Source organism: Pelecanus crispus, chromosome 2 (genome assembly GCF_030463565.1).
Source record: "Pelecanus crispus isolate bPelCri1 chromosome 2, bPelCri1.pri, whole genome shotgun sequence".
Lineage (NCBI taxonomy): Eukaryota > Metazoa > Chordata > Aves > Pelecaniformes > Pelecanidae > Pelecanus > Pelecanus crispus.
Window position 1 is genome coordinate 159,244,082 of NC_134644.1, and position 19,669 is coordinate 159,263,750.

Genomic DNA, 19,669 nt, shown 5'->3' on the forward strand with positions numbered 1-19,669 from the left:
CTCTCATGCGAGATGCCTAGCCTTTTAGAGCTATAAAATGTAAAATGAAACAACAGCAATTAGATCTGATGACACTTGCTCTAACTCCAGATATTAATCACCAGGTGTCCATAGGCAAGTAGATAGCAAAAAAAAGTGAGAAAGCACTAGGAAACCAATAAGACCAACTGACTTCCTAAGCAGCACAGAACTTAAACCTAGAAGTTTCTGCCCATAGCTCCTGCATGCCTGGCTTTCAAAATATCTTTCTGTAGCTGCACCTAAGTGAGGGCAAGTCATGCTTACATCTACAGTCATGCTTGTAGAAGAGTTGCTCCCACAGTTAATGGTTAATAGACGTATGTAATGAAGGTGGCCTTCCTTACAGATGTGATCCATGCAATGAAGAGTCTAGATTCTGCTTATGACACTTGCTCCTAAAGTCTGAAGGTATTTCTGAAAATGGGAGTCAGACACAAAGATTTACACTTTTTTTTGGATTTTTGCCTTGGATGGCTATTAACATGTAGCAATGAACTCGGCCACATTCTCGCTGCTGCTGGCTATCCCCAGCGAGCGTTACTGGGTCTCACAGTTTGCACTCATCGCTGCATTCCTCAGCTGTACCGGATGTCAGTCCCTTCCTTTTGGAAGGGCTGAAAGCTCATTCCAAGAGAGAGAAAGTCCACAGCCCTTTTTAACCTCCCCATGTCTGTCTTGGGGATTTTTCCTTCTCTTGTCGTGAAAGGACAGAGCACTGAGGCGCTTAACCCAATACAAAGTAATTCAAGTTATCTGCTTGCCATTAGGTATCACTGCGCAGCACTGAACTATTTATTCCAGCTTCCTAGGCAGGTGTGTGGCAAATTTCCATATAGCTTTAATGGGAATCAGATTGCCAGCTTCAAACCCAAATTATTCATCTGCACCACAGCATGACTGTGAAGTGTTGCTGAGCAAGGGCGGGGTGAACAGCTATGTAGGAACAGACCGCACGGTCACAGCTGGAAGAAGTATGTGGGTCTCACTTAATAAAACTTGATAGAAAATATTTGTAGCTATACAAAAATATCGACAAAGCCGGCAACATGATACACTTCACATAACCAACACAATTCTCTTCTTAGGACGGGCATGTACCGTATTTCGACACTTGATTATCAGTGGGGACTTGATTTTCAGAGCACGGAAGAGTACACAAGCAAAGCACCTGCTGGTAGATGCAGCTGAGGGTGGCACAGCTCAGTGAGGACACTCCTCACATGCGGAATTGCTCTTTTCCCCTTTTCCAGGTGGAAATTCAGAGTAGTACATGCCCAGGATGAGATGGATCTCATCTACACATAAAGGGCACACATGAAAGATATGGGTGAGCCAGGACAAACCAGGTGGGACCCTCAACCCTGACACGATCTTGTTGGAGGTACCGATGTCTATATGCATTTGACAGAAGGTCTGTCTGCACCTGAGCAGGTAACCCTGTGCCTCCTCTGTAGTCAGCAGAGCTCAGGGCACAAACATCGCATTTGAAAGTAGGTGCTGATGTCTGGTCCCCTGACCATCGCTCACTTCACTGAGAGGCGCCCAGACGATCAGGTCCAAAACAGGCAGCAGAAGCCAGCTGAGATGAATCACGCCTTGGGCAAGTGATACATAAGAGCCCTTTGCAGGTGGTAGCCTCTAGATGAAAGCCAGCTTGTGTGGCCTCATCAAAGGGCTTGCCCAGGCCAGCAACCAGCAACCCAGGTGGCATGGCAGCCAGGATCACAGTGGTAGTGGTACTGCTGGATCCGGTCGAGGAGTAGGTGGTGGAGTGCTCCCTGGGTGGTGGCTCCCGGCAACACTTCTCCTGCCAAGTTGATTGCTAAACATTTATCCTATCTGGCCCACAATTAGGAAAGTTTTGTGAGGAACTATGGGATGCACTTTCTGCAGAGCACAGTACACACCTAAAGGCCCAGGAAAAAAAAAAAAAAAAAAAAAAATTTCACAAGGAAACAACAGAATGCTTTTATTTATTCCCTGCCAATGTCAAACATGATTCAAAGCCAGATATTAAAATAAAATGGCCTGATTTTTACTGTCACTACTACTTTGTGCTGATTTGGTCAAAAATAAAAACCCCTTAAAAGCAACAAAAAACTGCATACCTCTAGAACAACAAACCAGATCAGTGTGGAAGAACAAGAAGTTGGTACAAATTGACAGTGTCTGAATTTGTTTCTTTTAATAGATAAATGTCTGTGATTATCACAAAAGGGGTAGAGCCAGCAGTTTCACTGAAGAGTCCTTGACTGAAGGGTCCTCACTGTCTCCCTAGGCTTGCACAAATTGAATGATTGCAAGGCCTTGCCAGTGGGGCACCGAGGGATGGCTGAGAAGTGATGGTCTCGGTTATGGATGGGGAGAGGGAGAGCTGTGCCTGGACACTAGCTGAGTTTGTGATGCTGTAGCTTGAACATGTGCCAATGGCAGGTATACTTTTATCACAGTGGAGCAGACAAAAACATGCAGTACAACTGAAATCTCAGAGCTGTCTCAAATAACCAAGTCTTTAAATGAACTTAAAACACCTCTAAGGTGGCTTCTTTGGGTCCAGTTGCCCAGGGTACCATGCACCCTCAGGTGAATCAGGTACTTGGGGGCAACCTGCATCTTAATTACACGCTTAAATGAATAAGAAAATAAAATGGAAATGGAAAGAACAAGGTAAAGTTCCATGTTGGTTATTATGTAGATGCACAACACGGAATTCAATACCTGCTGCTGCCTAATGTGGATCCATCTCCAAATGAGGTACTTCAAACCATAACTACCCTTGCGAAATAACTCAGTGAGTGGCATATTGAAAATCGAGTGCAAAAGTGAAGCGGAAGCTCTGCAGTGTCATTAAAGCTTATTCAGAAAGAGGCTTGCACACACGAACAGAAACAGGAATCACTGGACAACACAGGATGGTGCCAGGGGATGAGATGAAAACGGGGGCCTTGGTAAATGGGTTGGGCTCTGGTTTTGCAGGCCTAACTGGTAAGGACACACTCTGATTCTCCAGAAGAAAGTGTCATCTGTGAACTAAATAACTACTACCTGGGAAAAAGTTTCCTATTCCACCAATTTCACTTCCATGTAGCATTGCCTCTGCTCAAATCTCTACTTTCTATTCCCAGCTCACCAACATTGTCCAACTGCTTGCAGCGGACTGCTCATCACTGGCTCCAGTCTGTTCACATTTGTGATTTTTCTACCTAGTTTCAGCTTCCTCCATGCATCACTCCTCCCACTCAACAATATGAAAATCCACATTTGCATCTGCCTTTAATGTCTTCCTCACATATGGGCATTTCCTCAAGTCAGCTAATTTGCTAGGGTAAGTAAATAGCTCTGTGCCTTTCTCATTCCTCCCCTTTCCTCTCTCCCAACAAAAGACTGTCCTAAATGATCCACCCTTTGCTTATCCTTTAAATGATCACCTTCCTACCTGTGCTTTTGAAACATAACCTGTTTCCCAGCTGGCCCCTGTACCCCGATCTCCGCTGCCCTCCAGCATACCGGGCTGGCCAAAGCGCAGGCACTCACTTCCCCCCCAGTCGTCCCTGTAACCTCTGTGTCCCCCTCCCAAAAACACAACATTCACGAAAATCCAAATCCAGAAACATGGATCTAAAGCATGCTTTTCAATCCTTCCATGCTAGAAAAGACCAATATTCTCAAATAACCATTAACCTTGCTATATCCCCTTTATAGAGTTCAGACTTCACTTCATCTCTTTAGCAAACCAGACTTTCTAAGACAATCTGTGATGGGCACTGTAGAAAGTCTTGGCTCAGAGGTGGCAAGCTTTTCATGACCAGTGTGGACAAAATCACCCTTGCTGAAAAAAGAAAAAAAAAAAAAGAAAAAAAAGTAGTTCAAAACAAAGGCCATTAGAATAAAACATCCTCTTTTTTTTGTCATCTGCTATTTGTGGTGGATTAGAAAAGGCCCCATTACTCCTGTATATATTGCCCTTCAGAGACAAACAGGATTCAGGGCTGAAAAGACCACAAGACAGCAGAAGACCAAGGTAGCCATCTTCATAAGATGGATAGAAGAGACGAGGACCTACTTGTCAGAGGTTTCTTTTGCCATGGCACCTGAGCAGACATCTCTGCCCAGTGCCCCTCGTAAGCTGCTTGCCATCAGCACACTCCATCCCTTCAAAAACCGCACTCCTTTATAGACTGCCTGACCTGAGCCCACTTTTGACACTTGGGGAAACCCATCGTTTTATCCCATCTGTTGTTGGCATTTGTTCTTCAGCAAAGGGAGCTCTCTTCGGTTCTGCTGGCCCTAGTCCTCTCCCGGCTTTCCCTTCTTCACTCGTGCATATTTAAGAGCCTTTTCCCCACGTGCCACAGCAGCTCATTCCCCGATACGCACGTGCACCTTCTCCAGCACGAGCCCAGCTGCTGCTGCACCCTGCTTTCCACCACACTCGCTGCCCGTAGGGAAGTGCTGAGTACAGCTGAATTTGCAAAAGCAATGGTAAATTGTGCTAAGAAACAGCATAGCCTAGAAGCAGTTTCCAGCACCTATAATGAAAAACAATACAGAAATTGGTGAGGCCTAAAAGATTAAAAAAAAAAAAAAATTCTCTGTATCAGGCTCCCAATAACTCTCAGGAGATGGATCCTGGCATTTTTTGCCATGCTGTGCAATAGAGACGGAGAAAAGTATGAGTGGTCATCTCAGGGCACGGCACAAAAGAGGCAGTTATGATCTTGAGATGAGGAGACTTCATTCAAAGGGACAAATAAATTAATGAATTAAGGTATCCTGATGGCAAAAGGGCTATTACACATGAAATAAACAACGTTAATGAGGTTGTAACCCTAGATTTATAGTCTCATCTCTATGCACAGGACTTCAGGTGCGTAACTCCATTAGCACTAATGGGACGTGCACAATTAAAGCCCCGCACTCCAAGATGAGACTGCTGCTATTAAAATCAGCCACGAACAAGCTTCAGAGACGTTCTCCTGTTTAGCTCAGCAGAGCGCTCGAAAAAAGAGATGCTCATTTGTAGCTGATCTGATCACTTTGCGGGGTGGTCAAGTATGAGCACTGCCTGTGAATTCTTTGGATGATGGATATTGGTGTATGGATAGTCTGTCTTTTTTGGGTTAGATGTTACTCCTGTCCCTGCACATTTCCTGGGACATCAGCTCTCCTCTGCCAGGAAGAGGCTCCTACTCTCCAGGCATGGTCAGTAAAACCCTTCACTTCAGTCACTGCCACCTCCCGTTTTCAAATTGGGGAGGAGGAGGCACAGACTTCCCACCCAGATGTACCAAAACCTCCTGCCTCCCTCTCTACTCCCTGGCACATTGCAGGGAAGGAAGCACAGGCTGAGCAGAGTGGCTCAACTCACAGACACAGCCTATTTTGCCTGCAGGGATCTCAGACTGAACACTGTCTATACTATGCATGGTAGAGCAGCATGAAAATACTCCAGCTAGCTGGAATATCACAGCAGTCCAGGGAGGTGAGGTATCTCATGTAAAGATTCATCCCACTGAACTCTTTGCTCCCAAAGACAGCTCTGGTCTGGCCCATGCCCTTGCACGGCAGGATTTAGCTCTGAAATAAACCTCCAGGAACTCAAAACCAACATGAAATAGCATTGAAGATACTCTAGACTTTCATGGGGACAAAAAAATTGCCTAGCACATACAAAATACAGCACTAAATAGCTCAGTATTTTAAATCTGTAAATGCCTCACCTGTATTTAGGAGTACAGCACATGCTACTACGCCTGAGTGGCAATACGCCCGCTGAGACCCTGGGATGCTGCTTGTTTACCTGCGACTTAATAGTGGCACCAGGCAATGATCACCAGTTGAAAAGGGCAGCAGCTTACATTATCAGGTTTTTTAGCAAGCAATGCAGACAATATTCTTGGAATGGCTTTCTTGCCAGGGAGTGGTAAAAGCTATTAACATCTGAATAATGCCACAGCAACATCTGAGGGTGATGGAGGAAGATGCAGAGGCTGCAAGCAGAACTACAATGATAAAACATTAAATACCAATACGACTTTAGATATTATATTATGCTCTCTCGAGAGCTGCAATTCTTCAGCTATATGAAGCATTCAGAAAAATGGAATTGAACCCTTCATCACACAATTTTTTTCCTACAATATCAAAAATGTAATTTTACCAGAAGCCATGGGGACTCCTATGTTCTTAATATACTTAAAGATTTTTACAAGGTAACATTAAAACTGACTGAAATGCAGTACACATTCTTGTCCACACTTAAGTCTGGTCTGAAAGCTATTCACTTTAGTTTTGCATTGTAATGTCTATATTCTTGTCTTCTTAATACTCACAGATTTCAACACACCAAATTCTGACATCGTTCCTGAAAAGTTCATGTTCACACAGAATCCAACAGTGTTACCATCAGCTTTAGTGGCAGCAAGCTTAAGCCCAGAAGTCTTAAATCTGATAGACATTAAAGATGGAGAAAATTTCCTGGTTAATCTAATTTAGCTAGCACAAGAACATTCTCTACAAGGCCAAGGTTATTAATGGCAGCACAAGTAGCCGCATTTATGCGGAGGCTACTTAACATTTTCCATTGTAATACTCCGCTTCGGGATAACTTTGAACAATTCAGGCTAAACATTCCTGATGTTAGCTGTCTGACTAATGGGATCTTTTTTGGGAAGCTTTTGCTCAAGGGATTCAGCTATTTCCAAGACTGAGGTTACAGAAAAGAAAAAAAGAAAAAAAAGAGAAAAACTACAGTTTCACATGAAAAGCTCTGGTGCTTCCATAAAGTAAAACAAGAGTTTTGATCATCACCCTGCTCAAAATTCAAAGAATGACCAAGGAGGAAGGCTGAAAAAGAGCACAGAATATGGCTGAAAATAAATAATGTGATGAGCTAATTACAGAATTAAGAGACATAAGAAATTAAAAGCAGGCGCTAAGAAGAGGCTAGGCAGAACAACCTTGTCTGGCTGGTAGGGTTACAAGGCTAGGAGTGTTCATCACATCTACGCATTTTGGCCTCAACACTGCTTTGCTGTTTGGCAAGTGGCAAAGAAACTCATTAACACCTCCCTCTGTCAGGTACATCTAGCAGGTAATTGCATTGTGCTGCTGCTTTCCACTCTCTTAGCTCTGAGAGAGAATAACTGTGCTTCCTATACAGCCTCAAACTACAGCCAGCATGGCAGTCTATGCAGATTCAAATGATAAAATCTGCTTTACAAAACTTTGGAAATTTGAGCCCTCAAGAGACAGGAAAAACTTGAATTGTCAGTGCAATCTTCATCCAGTTACTCAGCACACAACCTTTTAATGGCCTAATCATGTACTATTTTCTCCATAAGATGTAATAATCAGGCAATTATACTTAGATACTCCAAATGATATCAAGGGCCTGCTGAGCACGGGCTGGATTGAGCACATGAAGTACTTTAAATGCATATGACAGGCATGGCATCTGTCTTAAGGAGCTTACACTCTGAAAATACAAAAGAGACAGAATGGCTGCTTATTGCATTGGAGGAGTGAAATGCAGGGACTCAAGGACCTGCTCAGGGCATTTATCCAGATCTACTGAATCCAGGTTTAGACGCAGGGTTTCCCTCCAGGCTCATGTCTACATTGCCAGGCTGTTGTGAATGACAAAGCAGCTCATGTTTCCTGTCAAGAAGGAAACATTTACATAAGGAAATTATTCACCTATGTCTACCAACATCACTACTTATACCCTAGTAAACTCTAGTAACAGGAGTGGCAAGTTCACAGCTACTGCCTGGGTGGCAGAGATGGGGACAAGGAGAGCTTGTGGCTAGTGGGACACAAGACAGGGACAAGCTGCTTTGCTCCAGGCGTGGTGATTTCCTCCTTTGGGACTGCTCAGCCTACAGCCCAAGTCCCCTTTTGCCTCCTTCAATAAGGAAAGTCCTCCTATGTTACATAGGAGAAAAGCAAAGCTTCAGTTGTCCCAAGAGAGGAAGCAGCAGCCGCCTACGAAGGGGATGAGAAATTTCAGATAGATGTCTGATTTGTACCACTTTAGTCATTTATTTGAAGATAGCTGAAAAATACTATAAATATACAAAAGAAGTTTCTTCTAATAATGTTGTGACCTAATGAAAATTCTTATGACTTAAGAAATATTCACACCAACAAATGCTATAGGATTTTACTTTTATGCCCGCACATGTAATTTGCAGACAGCCACAATCCAGTCACTTTGTGACCATGTAACTGGTTTAGTGCTCAGCTCAGAAGCCTCTTTTCTTCTCATAGCTCACCTTGTTTCCCTTCTACAGATACATACAATTAAAATGTCCGGGTACCATTCTGAAGTAGAAATTTTCCTTTCAGAGTGGGTATTCATTAAAGATTCATTGAAGTTTTATGAAAATCAATTAGCAAATGGGAGATTTTTTCATTTCCAAGTAGCTTGTTCAACTGCAATCTGTGTTACCCACCTCAGGACGGATGCTGGTGGTCCATGCAAATCCCCAGATCTGCGCAGCTTCCTTTTCACACACACACCATGCTATGCACAGCTGTTGATACCAGCGTAAGTAAAGGGTTATGTTGAGCTTTTCTAAGGAAACAGGGCTTATGCAGTTACACTGTTGCTTAAACTCTACTCTGGTAACTTCTAAACTCATTGGCCAAGTTCAACAGGATGATAGATTGGTGGGCTGGGCGGCTGAGATCCCAGAGCAGACCTGCACAACGCACAGCCCAAGAGGGGCTGGAAGGAGGCAGCGATGGAGAGCCACTCACACGGCCTGCCAGGAGCCAGGCAGCCGAGGTAGAGCACTGGGGCAGTACACGCTCAGAAGAGGGAGAGTAAGAAACTCCTGGAGGGAGCTAAAGATGTAATGTGGCAGTTGTGTGTAGGAGTCATTGTAAACAGCTATTTGTGGTTGAACTAAAAAGACCAAAAAGCCACAAGAAGCTAAGTTCATGACTGCTTGTGCTCACATATATAACTGTAGAAAGTGCCCTTCTATTAACTGAAAGTGTTTGAGTTTTATCCCTGATTAAAAGCCTAATTGTAATAGAAAACTAGATAATGCTAGACCGTGACTTCAGGAGTTACGTTAAAAATGATTAAATTGAATATGACCTTGTAGTCCATGTAAACAAGTTGTTAACGTTGTTGAAGCTTGTAATTGCTAATCCTTTTGGAACTAGTTTTTCCATAGCTAGTAACAACGGATTTGCTTGACTACTGGGTTATGCTAAATGTTACAGCAATTAATGTCACCATGCTTTTTGCTTAAGGTAAGCTAAAAACAAACAAAAAACCCAAAACAAAAAAAATCAGTGTGGAAGTCACATATTTGCTCCAAAGCAGAAACTCAAGTGTTACAATCTGTTGTGAGACTGACCAGCCTTGATCATCATATTGTTTACTTCTTCTCCTAAAATATATAAATTTGTCATTATTAGACTTCACTTTCAGGCATATTTATTACCACAGCTTGAAACAGGCAAGCCTGATGCCACTGTTGCATTCCAGTTATGTTTTCCTGCCTCAGATGCAATCCGCAAGTTAATAATTACATTACTAATGTTAAAGAAACCAAGTGAAAGATTTGGGAACCAATTCCCAATTCTTTGTGACAGACAAAACCTACTTTAAATCCTTCAGTGATTTGTTTTCAAATGTCAGGATATGCAAGCAAGCAAATACTGCACGTGGGATGAGACCCTTGAATCTTTCAATCGGCTTTCAACTTTCTAGCCTGTTGGATATGACTGTCCATCAGTTTTACTGAGATATAAAAGATGAAACCACACACTGAATGATGAAAATAGGACATATTTTTGCATATAAGACTAAATTTGTATTGCTCAAATCCAGAAGAAGAAAAAAAAAAGATCAAAAGTTTGATGTGTCATACAATATTTAAGGAACGCCACCCTCAGTAATACCGACAGATTAATAAATTGATCATTTAAACCAGAATGGAAATCCTCGTTGCACACGTTCTTTTCATCTGATAAAGCTTTTGAAGTCTTTTAGCTGTGTTTCTGCTGGATAAATACACTGCTACCCTTCCTTGTTTATTTTACTGACACCCTAATGCCTTTTAATATCATTGTAAAATGGATCTGGCCATTTTTCCTCACACATAAATGTTTGCTTTAATTGAAATAAGACATTAACTTTTCTCTCACTAAGGAGCCTTTTGCTGAAGCTGTTGTTTCAAAAAACATCCTCTACAGCTCTGTGCAATTTGCTACTGCTCAGCATATGATGAGTTGTGTTAACAGCAATCTGGTCTGTCAATTAAAAGATCAAACAATAAAACGCAGGCCCAACTTTGTGTAAACCTCTTTCCAGTTGCAAAGTTGGTATGAAAAGCTTTTGAATCACTCCCTCTGGACTAGTCCCAAGCAGCAGCAGTACCATCTCCCGAGCGGTGCCCACGCATTCAGTCCCCTGCAGCTGAAGACCAGGGGCATGAGAAAGTTGAACTCAGGGCGATACCTGACACCTGAGCAACCGAAACTTCCACCATGAATTTGATGTTCAGCTCACAAAATTTAAAGCATCTTTCCAGTTGCAGACAAAGTTTTCCAGAGGAATTCATAGAAAAGTAAAGCACATAATGACAGAAGGCATTGGATTTAGAGCAGCATGCTCTTTTTGCTTAACAATCAACAAGCTGTGGGCAAAACCTGAAGAAAATTAAAAGGAAGTATAAAATCCAGGGGAAGAAAATGCACAGGCATGGAAAATCATGAGGGATGCATCTTCCACCCCAGGGCTGGCAAACTGGATGAGAAGCAGTTCTACAGAGAGCAATTCAATTTCTCTTACTGCACACATTGCACATATTTCGGCTGCTGATACTATTTGCATCACCAACTCCTAACGATTTCTTAAAAGAGTACCAGGAGTCCTTTGACTATCAAGTGAGAGCCATTAAATACTGCTTGCTTCTTAAAGATTTCTCAGATTGTCACCAGTGATTTGTCATATCAGAGATTCATCAGAAGGCAAAAAACCCAGGCAATACTGACCGATAAGAAGATTAAAGGAATGACTCTGTGCTCAGAAATTTGCGAAGCATTAAGAGCACAAACACAAAGACATCAGGTGTTCTTTACAAGTGTTACTAGTTGCCACTGCCAATCTCATCTGTCATCTTTGTTAGCACCAAACAGGACATCTGCAACCTCACCCAGACCTTCTCTCCTCTGTACTCTGCACAGCTGTTTACATCTGCACAAACACTACCTATCAATGACATAGACAGTGAGATTGAGTGCACCCTCAACAAGTTTGCAGATGACACCAAGCTGAGTGGTGCAGTTGATGCACCAGAAGGACAAGATGTCATCCAAAGACACCTGGACAAGCTGGAGAGGTGGGCCTGTGTGAACCTCATGAGGTTCAACAAGGCCAAGTGCAAGGTCCTGCACCTGGGACGGGGCAACCCCCGGTATCAATAGAGGCTGGGGGAGGAAGGGATTGAGAGCAGCTCTGCGGAGAAGGACTTGGGGGTACTGGTAGATGAAAAGCTGGACATGAGCCAACAATGTGCACTTGCAGCCCAGAAAGCCAACCGTATCCTGGGCTGCATCAAAAGAAGCTTGGCCAGCAGGTCAAGGGAGGGGATATATTGATATCATCTTTCAACAGGCAAGTGCAGGTCAACCAGGGGATCAGGCCCAGCCAGCATGGGCTCATGAAAGGCAGGTCCTGCTTGACCAACCTGATCTCCTTCTATGACCTGGTGACCCGTCTGGTGGATGATGGAAAGGCTGTGGATGTCATCTACCCAGACTTCAGGAAAGCCTTTGACACCGATTCCCACAGCATTCTCCTTGGGAAGCTGGCAGCTCATGGCTTGGACAGGCGTACTCTTTGCTGGGTAAAAAACTGGTTGGGTGGCTGAGCCCAGAGAGTAGTGGTGACTGGAGTTAAGTCCAGTTGGTGACCAGTCACGAGCGGTGTTCCCCAGGGCTCTGTTTTGGTGCCAGCCTTGTTTAATATCTTTATCAATGATCTGGATGAGGGGATTGAGTGCACCCTCAGTAAGCTTGCAGATGACACCAAGTTGGGTGGGAGTGTTGATCTGCTGGAGGGTAGGATGTCCCTGCAGAGGGACCTGGACAGGCTGGACCGATGGGCCGTGGCCAACTGTATGAGGTTTAACAAGGCCAAGTGTCAGGTCCTACACTTGGTCACACCAACCCCATGCAACGCTACAGGCTTGGGGAGGAGTGGCTGGAAAGCTGCCTGGCCAAAAAGGACCTGGGGGTGTTGGTAGACAGCTGGCTGAACATGAGCCAGCAGTGTGCCCAGGTGGCCAAGAAGGCCAACAGCATCATGGCTTGTATCAGGAATAGTGTGGCCAGCAGGAGCAGGGAGGTGATTGTCCGCCTGTACTCGGCGCTGGTGAGGCTGCACCTGGAATACTGTGTCCAGTTTTGGGCCCCACAGTACAAGAAAGACATTGAGGTGCTAGAGTGTGTCCAGAGAAGGGCAGTGAAGCTGGTGAAGGGTCTGGAGCACAGGCCTTATGAGGAGCGGCTGAGGGAACTGGGACTGTTTAACCTGGAGAAGAGGAGGCTGAGAGGAGGCCTTATTGCTCTCTACAACTACCTGAAAGGAGGTTGTAGTGAGGTGGGTGTTGGTCTCTTCTCCCAAGTAGTTAGCAATAGGACAAGAGGAAATGGGCTCAAGCTGCACCAGGGGAGGTTTAGATTGGATATTAGGAAAACTTTTTTCACGGAAAGTGTGGTCAAGCATTGGAACAGGCTGCCCAGAGAGGTGGTGGAGTCACCATTCCTGGAAGCATTCAAAAAACGGGTAGATGTGGCACTCTGGGACATGGTTTAGTCTTGTCTACCCTTGATTGGTTTAGTATGGACTTGGTAACGTTAGGGTAATGGTTGGACTGGATGATCTTAAAGGTCTTCTCCAACCTAAACGTTTCTATGATTCTATATGATTCTATGATTCTCTACTCTGCTCTGGTGAGACCTCACCTGGAGCACTGCGTCCAGCTCTGGAGCCCTCAGCACAAGAAGAACATAGACCTGTTGGAGCAGGTCCAGAAGATGGCCACAAAAATGATCCGAGGGCTGGAGCACCTCTCCTATGAGGCCAGGCTGAGAGAGTTGGGGTTGTTCAGCCTGGAGAAGAGAAGGCTCCAGGGACACCTTATTGCGGCCTTTCAGTATTTAAAGGGGGCCTGTAGGAAGGAGGGAGACAATCTTTGCAGCAAGGCCTGTTGTGACAGGACAATGGATTTAAACTAAGGAAGAATAGATTTAGACTGGATATAAGAAAGAAATTTTTTACAATGAGGCTGGTGAAGCACTGGCACAGGTTGCCCAGAGAGGTGGTAGAGGCCCCATCCCTGGCAACATTCAAGGTCAGGTTGGACGGGGCTCTGAGCAACCTGATCTGGTTAAAGCTGTCCCTGCTCACTGCAGGGGGGTTGGGCTAGATGACCTCTAAAGGTCCCTTCCAACCCAAACGATTCTAGGATTCTATGATTTGACCTGGCTGTATTGGGTTTGCATGGCAATGTTTTGGGAGCCAGGGGGCTACAGGGGTGGCTTCTGTGAGAAGCTGCTAGAAGCTTCCCCTATGTCCAGTAGAGCCAATGCCAGCCAGCTCCAAGACAGACCCACCGCTGGCCAAGGCCGGGTCAATTAACAATGGTGGTAATACTTCTGCAATAACATATTTAAGGTCAGGGGCGGGGTGGGGGGGGAAGAACCCACGCAAACTGCAGCTGGAGTGAGGAGTGAGAATATGTGAGGAACGACTCTGCAGACACCAAGGTCAGTGAAGAAGGAGGGGCAGGAGGTGCTCCAGGCACCGGAGCAGATTCCCCTGCAGCCCGTGGGGAAGACCATGGTGAGGCAGGCTGTCCCCTGCAGTCCATGGAGGTCCACGGTGGAGCAGATATCCACCTGCAGCCCGGGGAGGACCCCACGCCGGAGCAGGGGGATGTGCCCGAAGGAGGCTGTGACCCTGTGGGAAGCCTGCACTGGAGCAGGCTCCTGGCAGGACCTGTGGACCCATGGAGAGAGAAGCCCATGCTGGAGCAGGTTTGCCGGCAGGAGTTGTGACCCCATGGGGGACCCACGCTGGAGCAGTCTGCTCCTGAAGGACTGCACCCGGTGGAAGGGACCCACGCTGGAGCAGTTCATGAAGAACTGTAGCCCGTGGGAAGGACCCACGTTGGAGAAGTTTGTGGAGAACTGTCTCCCGTAGGTGGGACCCCACACTGGAGCCGGAGATATGTGAGGAGTCCTCCCCCTGAGGAGGAAGGAGCAGCAGAGACAACATGTGATGAACTGACCACAATCCCCATTCCCCGTCCCCCTGCACTGCTCAGGGGGAGGAGGTAGAGAAAATCAGGAGTGAAGTTGAGCCTGGGAAGAAGGGAGGGGTGGGGGGAAGGTGTTTTAAGATTTAGTTTTCTCATTACCCTACTCTGATTTGATTGGTAATAAATTAAACTGATTTCCCCAAGTTGAGTCTGTTTTGCCCGTGACAGTAATTGCTGGGTGATCTCCCTGTCCTTATCGTGACCCATGAGCTTTTTGTTCTAATTTTTTTTTTTCTCTCCCCTGTCCAGCGGAGGAGGGGAGTGATAGAGCGGCTTTGGTGGGCACCTGCTGTCCAGCCAGGGTCAACCCACCACACTGGCAGTACCTTACACTCACACTCTTCAGCTCTGCACAGAAGTCGAAACTTTGACAGGATGCAGAGGAGTAGAAATTCAGCCTCTAAAATGTTTAAGTATTTGGGGGAGCTGAGAAGAAACAGGACATGATAACCTGTGCAGAAGGGGGGAAAGCACTCCGGGTTTCCTCCATGCGGGCAGTCAGTGGCAGAATGCTTACGGTTTAGATGGAGTTTGGTGCAACTTTGAGAACACTGAAGGGAGAACGGAAAGAGCACATCATATCCTGATGTCAAGATAAGGGCACACCAAGTATGTTTGGATTACAGAAAAGCTCTCCCATTTAGCTTCATTTTCCTTAAATATTAATGTTAAGGATTAGTCACTGACAAAAACTGCAGCAGTTAACCATATCTGAGGAATTACACTTACTTTTTTAGTTAAGCAAGTAGATGGTCCAAAGTTTAGCATCCTTTCCTATTGCCTGTCCTGCAGGTAACCTCAGGGCTGTCAGTATAACAACACACATTTCAGACTGTTGGAAAGGCTCAGAGACGAACCTATTCCACTTCGCATTGTGACCGAGTAGGAGCAGCCACCATCCATTACTGTGACTCCTCAGTGAGAGTGTTACGTCGAACTATTGGCGCACTAACTTTCTAACTATTTGTGCAAAACCAAGTTGCATCCACCACACCTTACAGCAGCAAAGCCCTGATGTTTTGCCTACGCATGAAAAGACAGTTGGGACAGAGGACCACACCCTCCGGTGAGCAGGCAGTCATGGCACTATGACCAAGCTAGTGCTACGATTAAGGGAGATGGCACTTCACATCCCACATAGGCTCAAGTTATCAGTACAATTAGAGCATTTCACAAGTAGCAGTGGAACAGAGGCAGTAAATCTCAGCAAAATTGGAGCTATACTGGTGAAGATCCCAAGCATCGACCGACTAGAAGAAAGACTGTTATTCTTCAGCATCAAAACTAAAATAATCGTCGGCTTTTTTCTCCTCTCAAACCTCACTTTTGAAAGACTCGCACAACATCTACCTTAGAAGACTTCCCTGTAAGACTCAATGCCAATTAGAGCTGGATTCCAAAGTAACATTTTCTCTTACAAGGATTATAGTTCTGCACAAATAAAAAACAATTACAAAACAGTTATCTCAACACAGACCTGCATGGTTAGGAGTGTGACAGGAGAGACAACGACTAGACGTGTATAACTGTGTATAACTAATGACTCCAGGGAAGGGTTTCCCTTACGTGCACATTGTCTCCTGCGTGCATAAGTGTTCCCTGTGGGACCCATGATGGAGATGGAACCACGGGGCACAGTCATTGCAGAGGCAACCAAGGCCCATAGGCTCACTGACCAAAAAGAAGTTCTCACTTCTTTACAGGTGATTTTTAAAGACTCTGATGTCACTACATTTTTATGAGTATACAGAAAAGCTTTTCACAGCCAAGGAAGGAGAAAAAATAGGTAGCGCTATGATAATTAGAAATGGAAAGGACATCTTACAGTGAATGAGCTGCCAGCTCGCTCACATTAGGAAGAGAACATGTAGAAGCAAAGTTCCAGGAATATAGAGATAATGGGGAAAGCTCACACCGAACCCAGCATGGAGCCACAGCCCCATCCCTTTTAATTCCTCATCTCCACAGCTCTTGATCCTCATTTACAGATCAACAGCTTCAACTGCCTCCACCTGCCTCGCCCAGGGAGGCCTCCTCTAATTATGTCCACCATGACATAAGACCAAAGTGTGATTCCGAACAGGATAGTCAACTCACCTCCAAAGTCTACTTACACCTCACCTACTTTTGTATCTCATTCCTGTCTGACTCAGATCCATACCTTTAGAAGCCACAAATCTCTACTGAAGTCTTCCATAATTCTTCATGGACTTTAACTGATATTTAGCACGTTGGACCTAGCTATATAAAATTCACTGATCTTGTTAAAGTCCAGCACAGTAATATTACTGCCCTCTTTCTCACATTTACATCCTCAATCTTAAAGAACTAATTCAAAACATGCAGCTTGTTTTTAACCTATTCCAAGTATTTATTTTGCTAACACCTCCTTTTCAGACCTTCTAGTATGTATAGTGTTGCTGTTGCTTCCTTCTACACATAGTCACTACAGAGTCAGTCTTCTATTCCCAATTATCCAGAAGGTCATTTTTTCCTATCTCACGTCTCATCTTAGTCTCATTATCTTCTCCTACTTCTGTTCCCTGGTGGTTATTTTAGTCCTTCAGAAAACTAGAAAATTAACACGGTTTGAATATTATTTGTATAGGAACCTAAACTCAATCATGTGGCACTGTAGCAGGATACTTAACTAATCATTGATTTCACAGTTCACTGTACGAAAGCCAACACAAAGGTGCCCAAAGTTTCCAAGGCAAAAGATCACCCCGGCAATTTGCCAGATATGTGAGGGCTGAACAAAATTTGCATCCACATTTACATAAACACTGCAATCACTATAGTTTAGACTGGAAATGAGTTAAGTTCTTAGTCCAACCCCCAGTTTTCACACACTTATGACTTCCCAAAACATTCACCTCAGAGGCTGAAATATGCCATACTAGGTCCATATTTAGAGGATGTTATTTATTTTAAAATACCAAACCACACTCCTTCAGCCATTTTAGACCCTCAGAACTCATCACACAATGACACACAAGAAAGAACTCAAGAAAAAAGAAACAAATCAATGTGTGAGTTGTCACATATTAAACCTTTAACAGTCTTATTAAAAAGATAAGTAACCCAAGTTCAGGAATAAAGGCACATCCAGATGGCAAAGTTAATGCAGAGTACATGTGGTGTTCATTTTGCACCACACTAGCTGCTCCAGGTTAGCTACTTCTACAGTTTCTGTCATCAAGACTTCAGTAGCATCACTGGATTTCAAACCATTTGGTGGCGGCAACAGAAAATGGGAACACAGCTTAGCATGATATGGTGGGGATCAGCCTTCACGTAACACTAGTTTTGTATGTTCAGAATGTGAAGCCTATGAAATAGTTGTGATATGGAAGGTCCATCACACCAGACTGTCCAAACAGATGAAAATAAAAACGAGCAACTGCTCCAAGTGACTAGCACATTATGGTTCCGAGTTCTCAACCAAAACTGGGAAACCTTAAATTTCTTCTGTGAAGGCAGCTATACTAAACATTTGTAATAATTTGGTTTTATTTCAGATTCCAAGTTAAATAAAACCTGTATTATTTGCTATGACTAAACATGAATAACTGCCAAACATTTAGAAAACCTGAGTGACCACAGAAAATTCCAGTCCAATAGGGCCAACAAATAAGGAAATACTAAAATATCGTTAAAATTTGCCTTTATTTTTCTTACAGGAGAATTCTACACAAACCAAAGTGACTCTGTTTTACAAGACTCTCTTCCCAATATACTAAATTTTCTAGAGGATCATGAACAGTATAAAACTGTAAATAACTTTTCCTGTTGAGGGCTACAGCAAAGTTTCTTCAGTTGTTGTAATCTTGGAGAGCCTGAGCCATGAAAAGCTTGCCCAGGTTCTGCGCATTGAACTCCTTAATATTCTGGCAGTATGTATTAATTTGACCTGTGAAGAGGAAAGAAGAGTAAACCCTTGTCACTTTTGAAATTCAGAAAGACATCCTAGAACATCATTTCTAAAAAGCCAAATGTGCATGAATCATTCAGAATTTATACAGAGAAGCAACTAAGAATTTTACATTTTTAGTATTCCCAAATAGGTTTGGGAAGAAGAAGAAACTAAATTAACAGAATAGGTAAACTGGGATGCTCAAAAACCCCTTAATTTTCCTACAATTCTATTACATAGAATTTCTGAAAAGACATATGACAATAAAAATAATAAACAATTCTTGCTGCTGTATTGGAAGCTTAATCACATTAATTGTTCAATTTAGTTGCTCTAAAAATACTACAAGACTGAATTTCAGTTCTGTTCTTATGCATCTGCTGTCCCTATTAAAATATTTGTCCCTATTAAAATATTAAAGTATTTCAGTAGCAGACTGAAAATTGTGGTACTCCTATTTGACATTTTGCTAGCCTTTTTTCCCCACCTAATATTTCACTTTATTAGCTATTTCAAAAATCATCAGGGTATGAAGACTTGTCAGTGCTTTACAAATCAAACATGCCCATCAAAACATTTTTATACACGTACTGCTACAAGTTATTTCCCTTGTTAGCTAGGAATAGCAAAACACGAAGCCAGTTTAATCAAAATTAAGACTGTTTAGAAGGCCAATAAACTCTCAATTTAATACTCTATTTGAAAAGTTTTGAAATGCCTCAGAGACAAAAGAGCTAAGTTTTATTCTTTATCCACAAACTTTACTTCATCTAAGTTGAAGTGGATGCTTTCAATTCTTCCCCTGACTATGGTAAAAGAACAAACGAAGGGAGTGCTTTGGCTGAAAACTGTTTTTTCCTTTAAGTATAATAGTTTTCAATTCCTCCTCTTATAAGAGATGATTCATCCTAAGCTATCACTTTCATAAAACACACGTGTACACACATACACACTTCTGTTGCATTTTTAAGCTATGCTAAAGCTGAATGTTTAAATGCTGCTAGGATTCATTACCTGGTAAAAACTATCAAAACAATAGTTTTTGAAAGACTCTGAAAGGAATAATAAATCAAGAACGTTATTTCTTCCAAAAGCAGCACCTACTAGCAGTGTGAAGCAGTATTAATATTAAAATAATAATCTCTTGGTCACTCCAAAATTTAAGAGTGGTAGTTCAAATTCACTTTTTTGTTTTAATGTCAAAGCACTCTTTTGGGTACACTAAATTACCAGGACTTTGGTTTATTTTTCTCTCAGTACAAAACAAGGTGATAGCTAACTGATCCAAAAAGCCTCTATAGTTAAACAATTTGCTTTCTCATGACATTTTCCAAATTGCATCTAGGTTTTCTGCTCTCTGTTGCCATTGTGAGGTCCCAGATGC

At 43.5% G+C, this 19,669-nt stretch overlaps 1 protein-coding gene across 1 annotated transcript in view; it reads right to left on the reverse strand.

The window, feature by feature from the left end:
* Positions 1-18,019: 18,019 nt before the first annotated feature.
* Positions 18,020-19,669, reverse strand: part of EIF3H (eukaryotic translation initiation factor 3 subunit H) — an 89,857-nt gene continuing 88,207 nt past the window's right edge. The window contains exon 8 of the mRNA XM_075705542.1: positions 18,020-18,282. Within this exon, the coding sequence (XP_075561657.1) occupies positions 18,185-18,282 (98 nt within the window). The 3' untranslated portion in view covers positions 18,020-18,184. The remainder of the gene's footprint in view (positions 18,283-19,669) is intronic.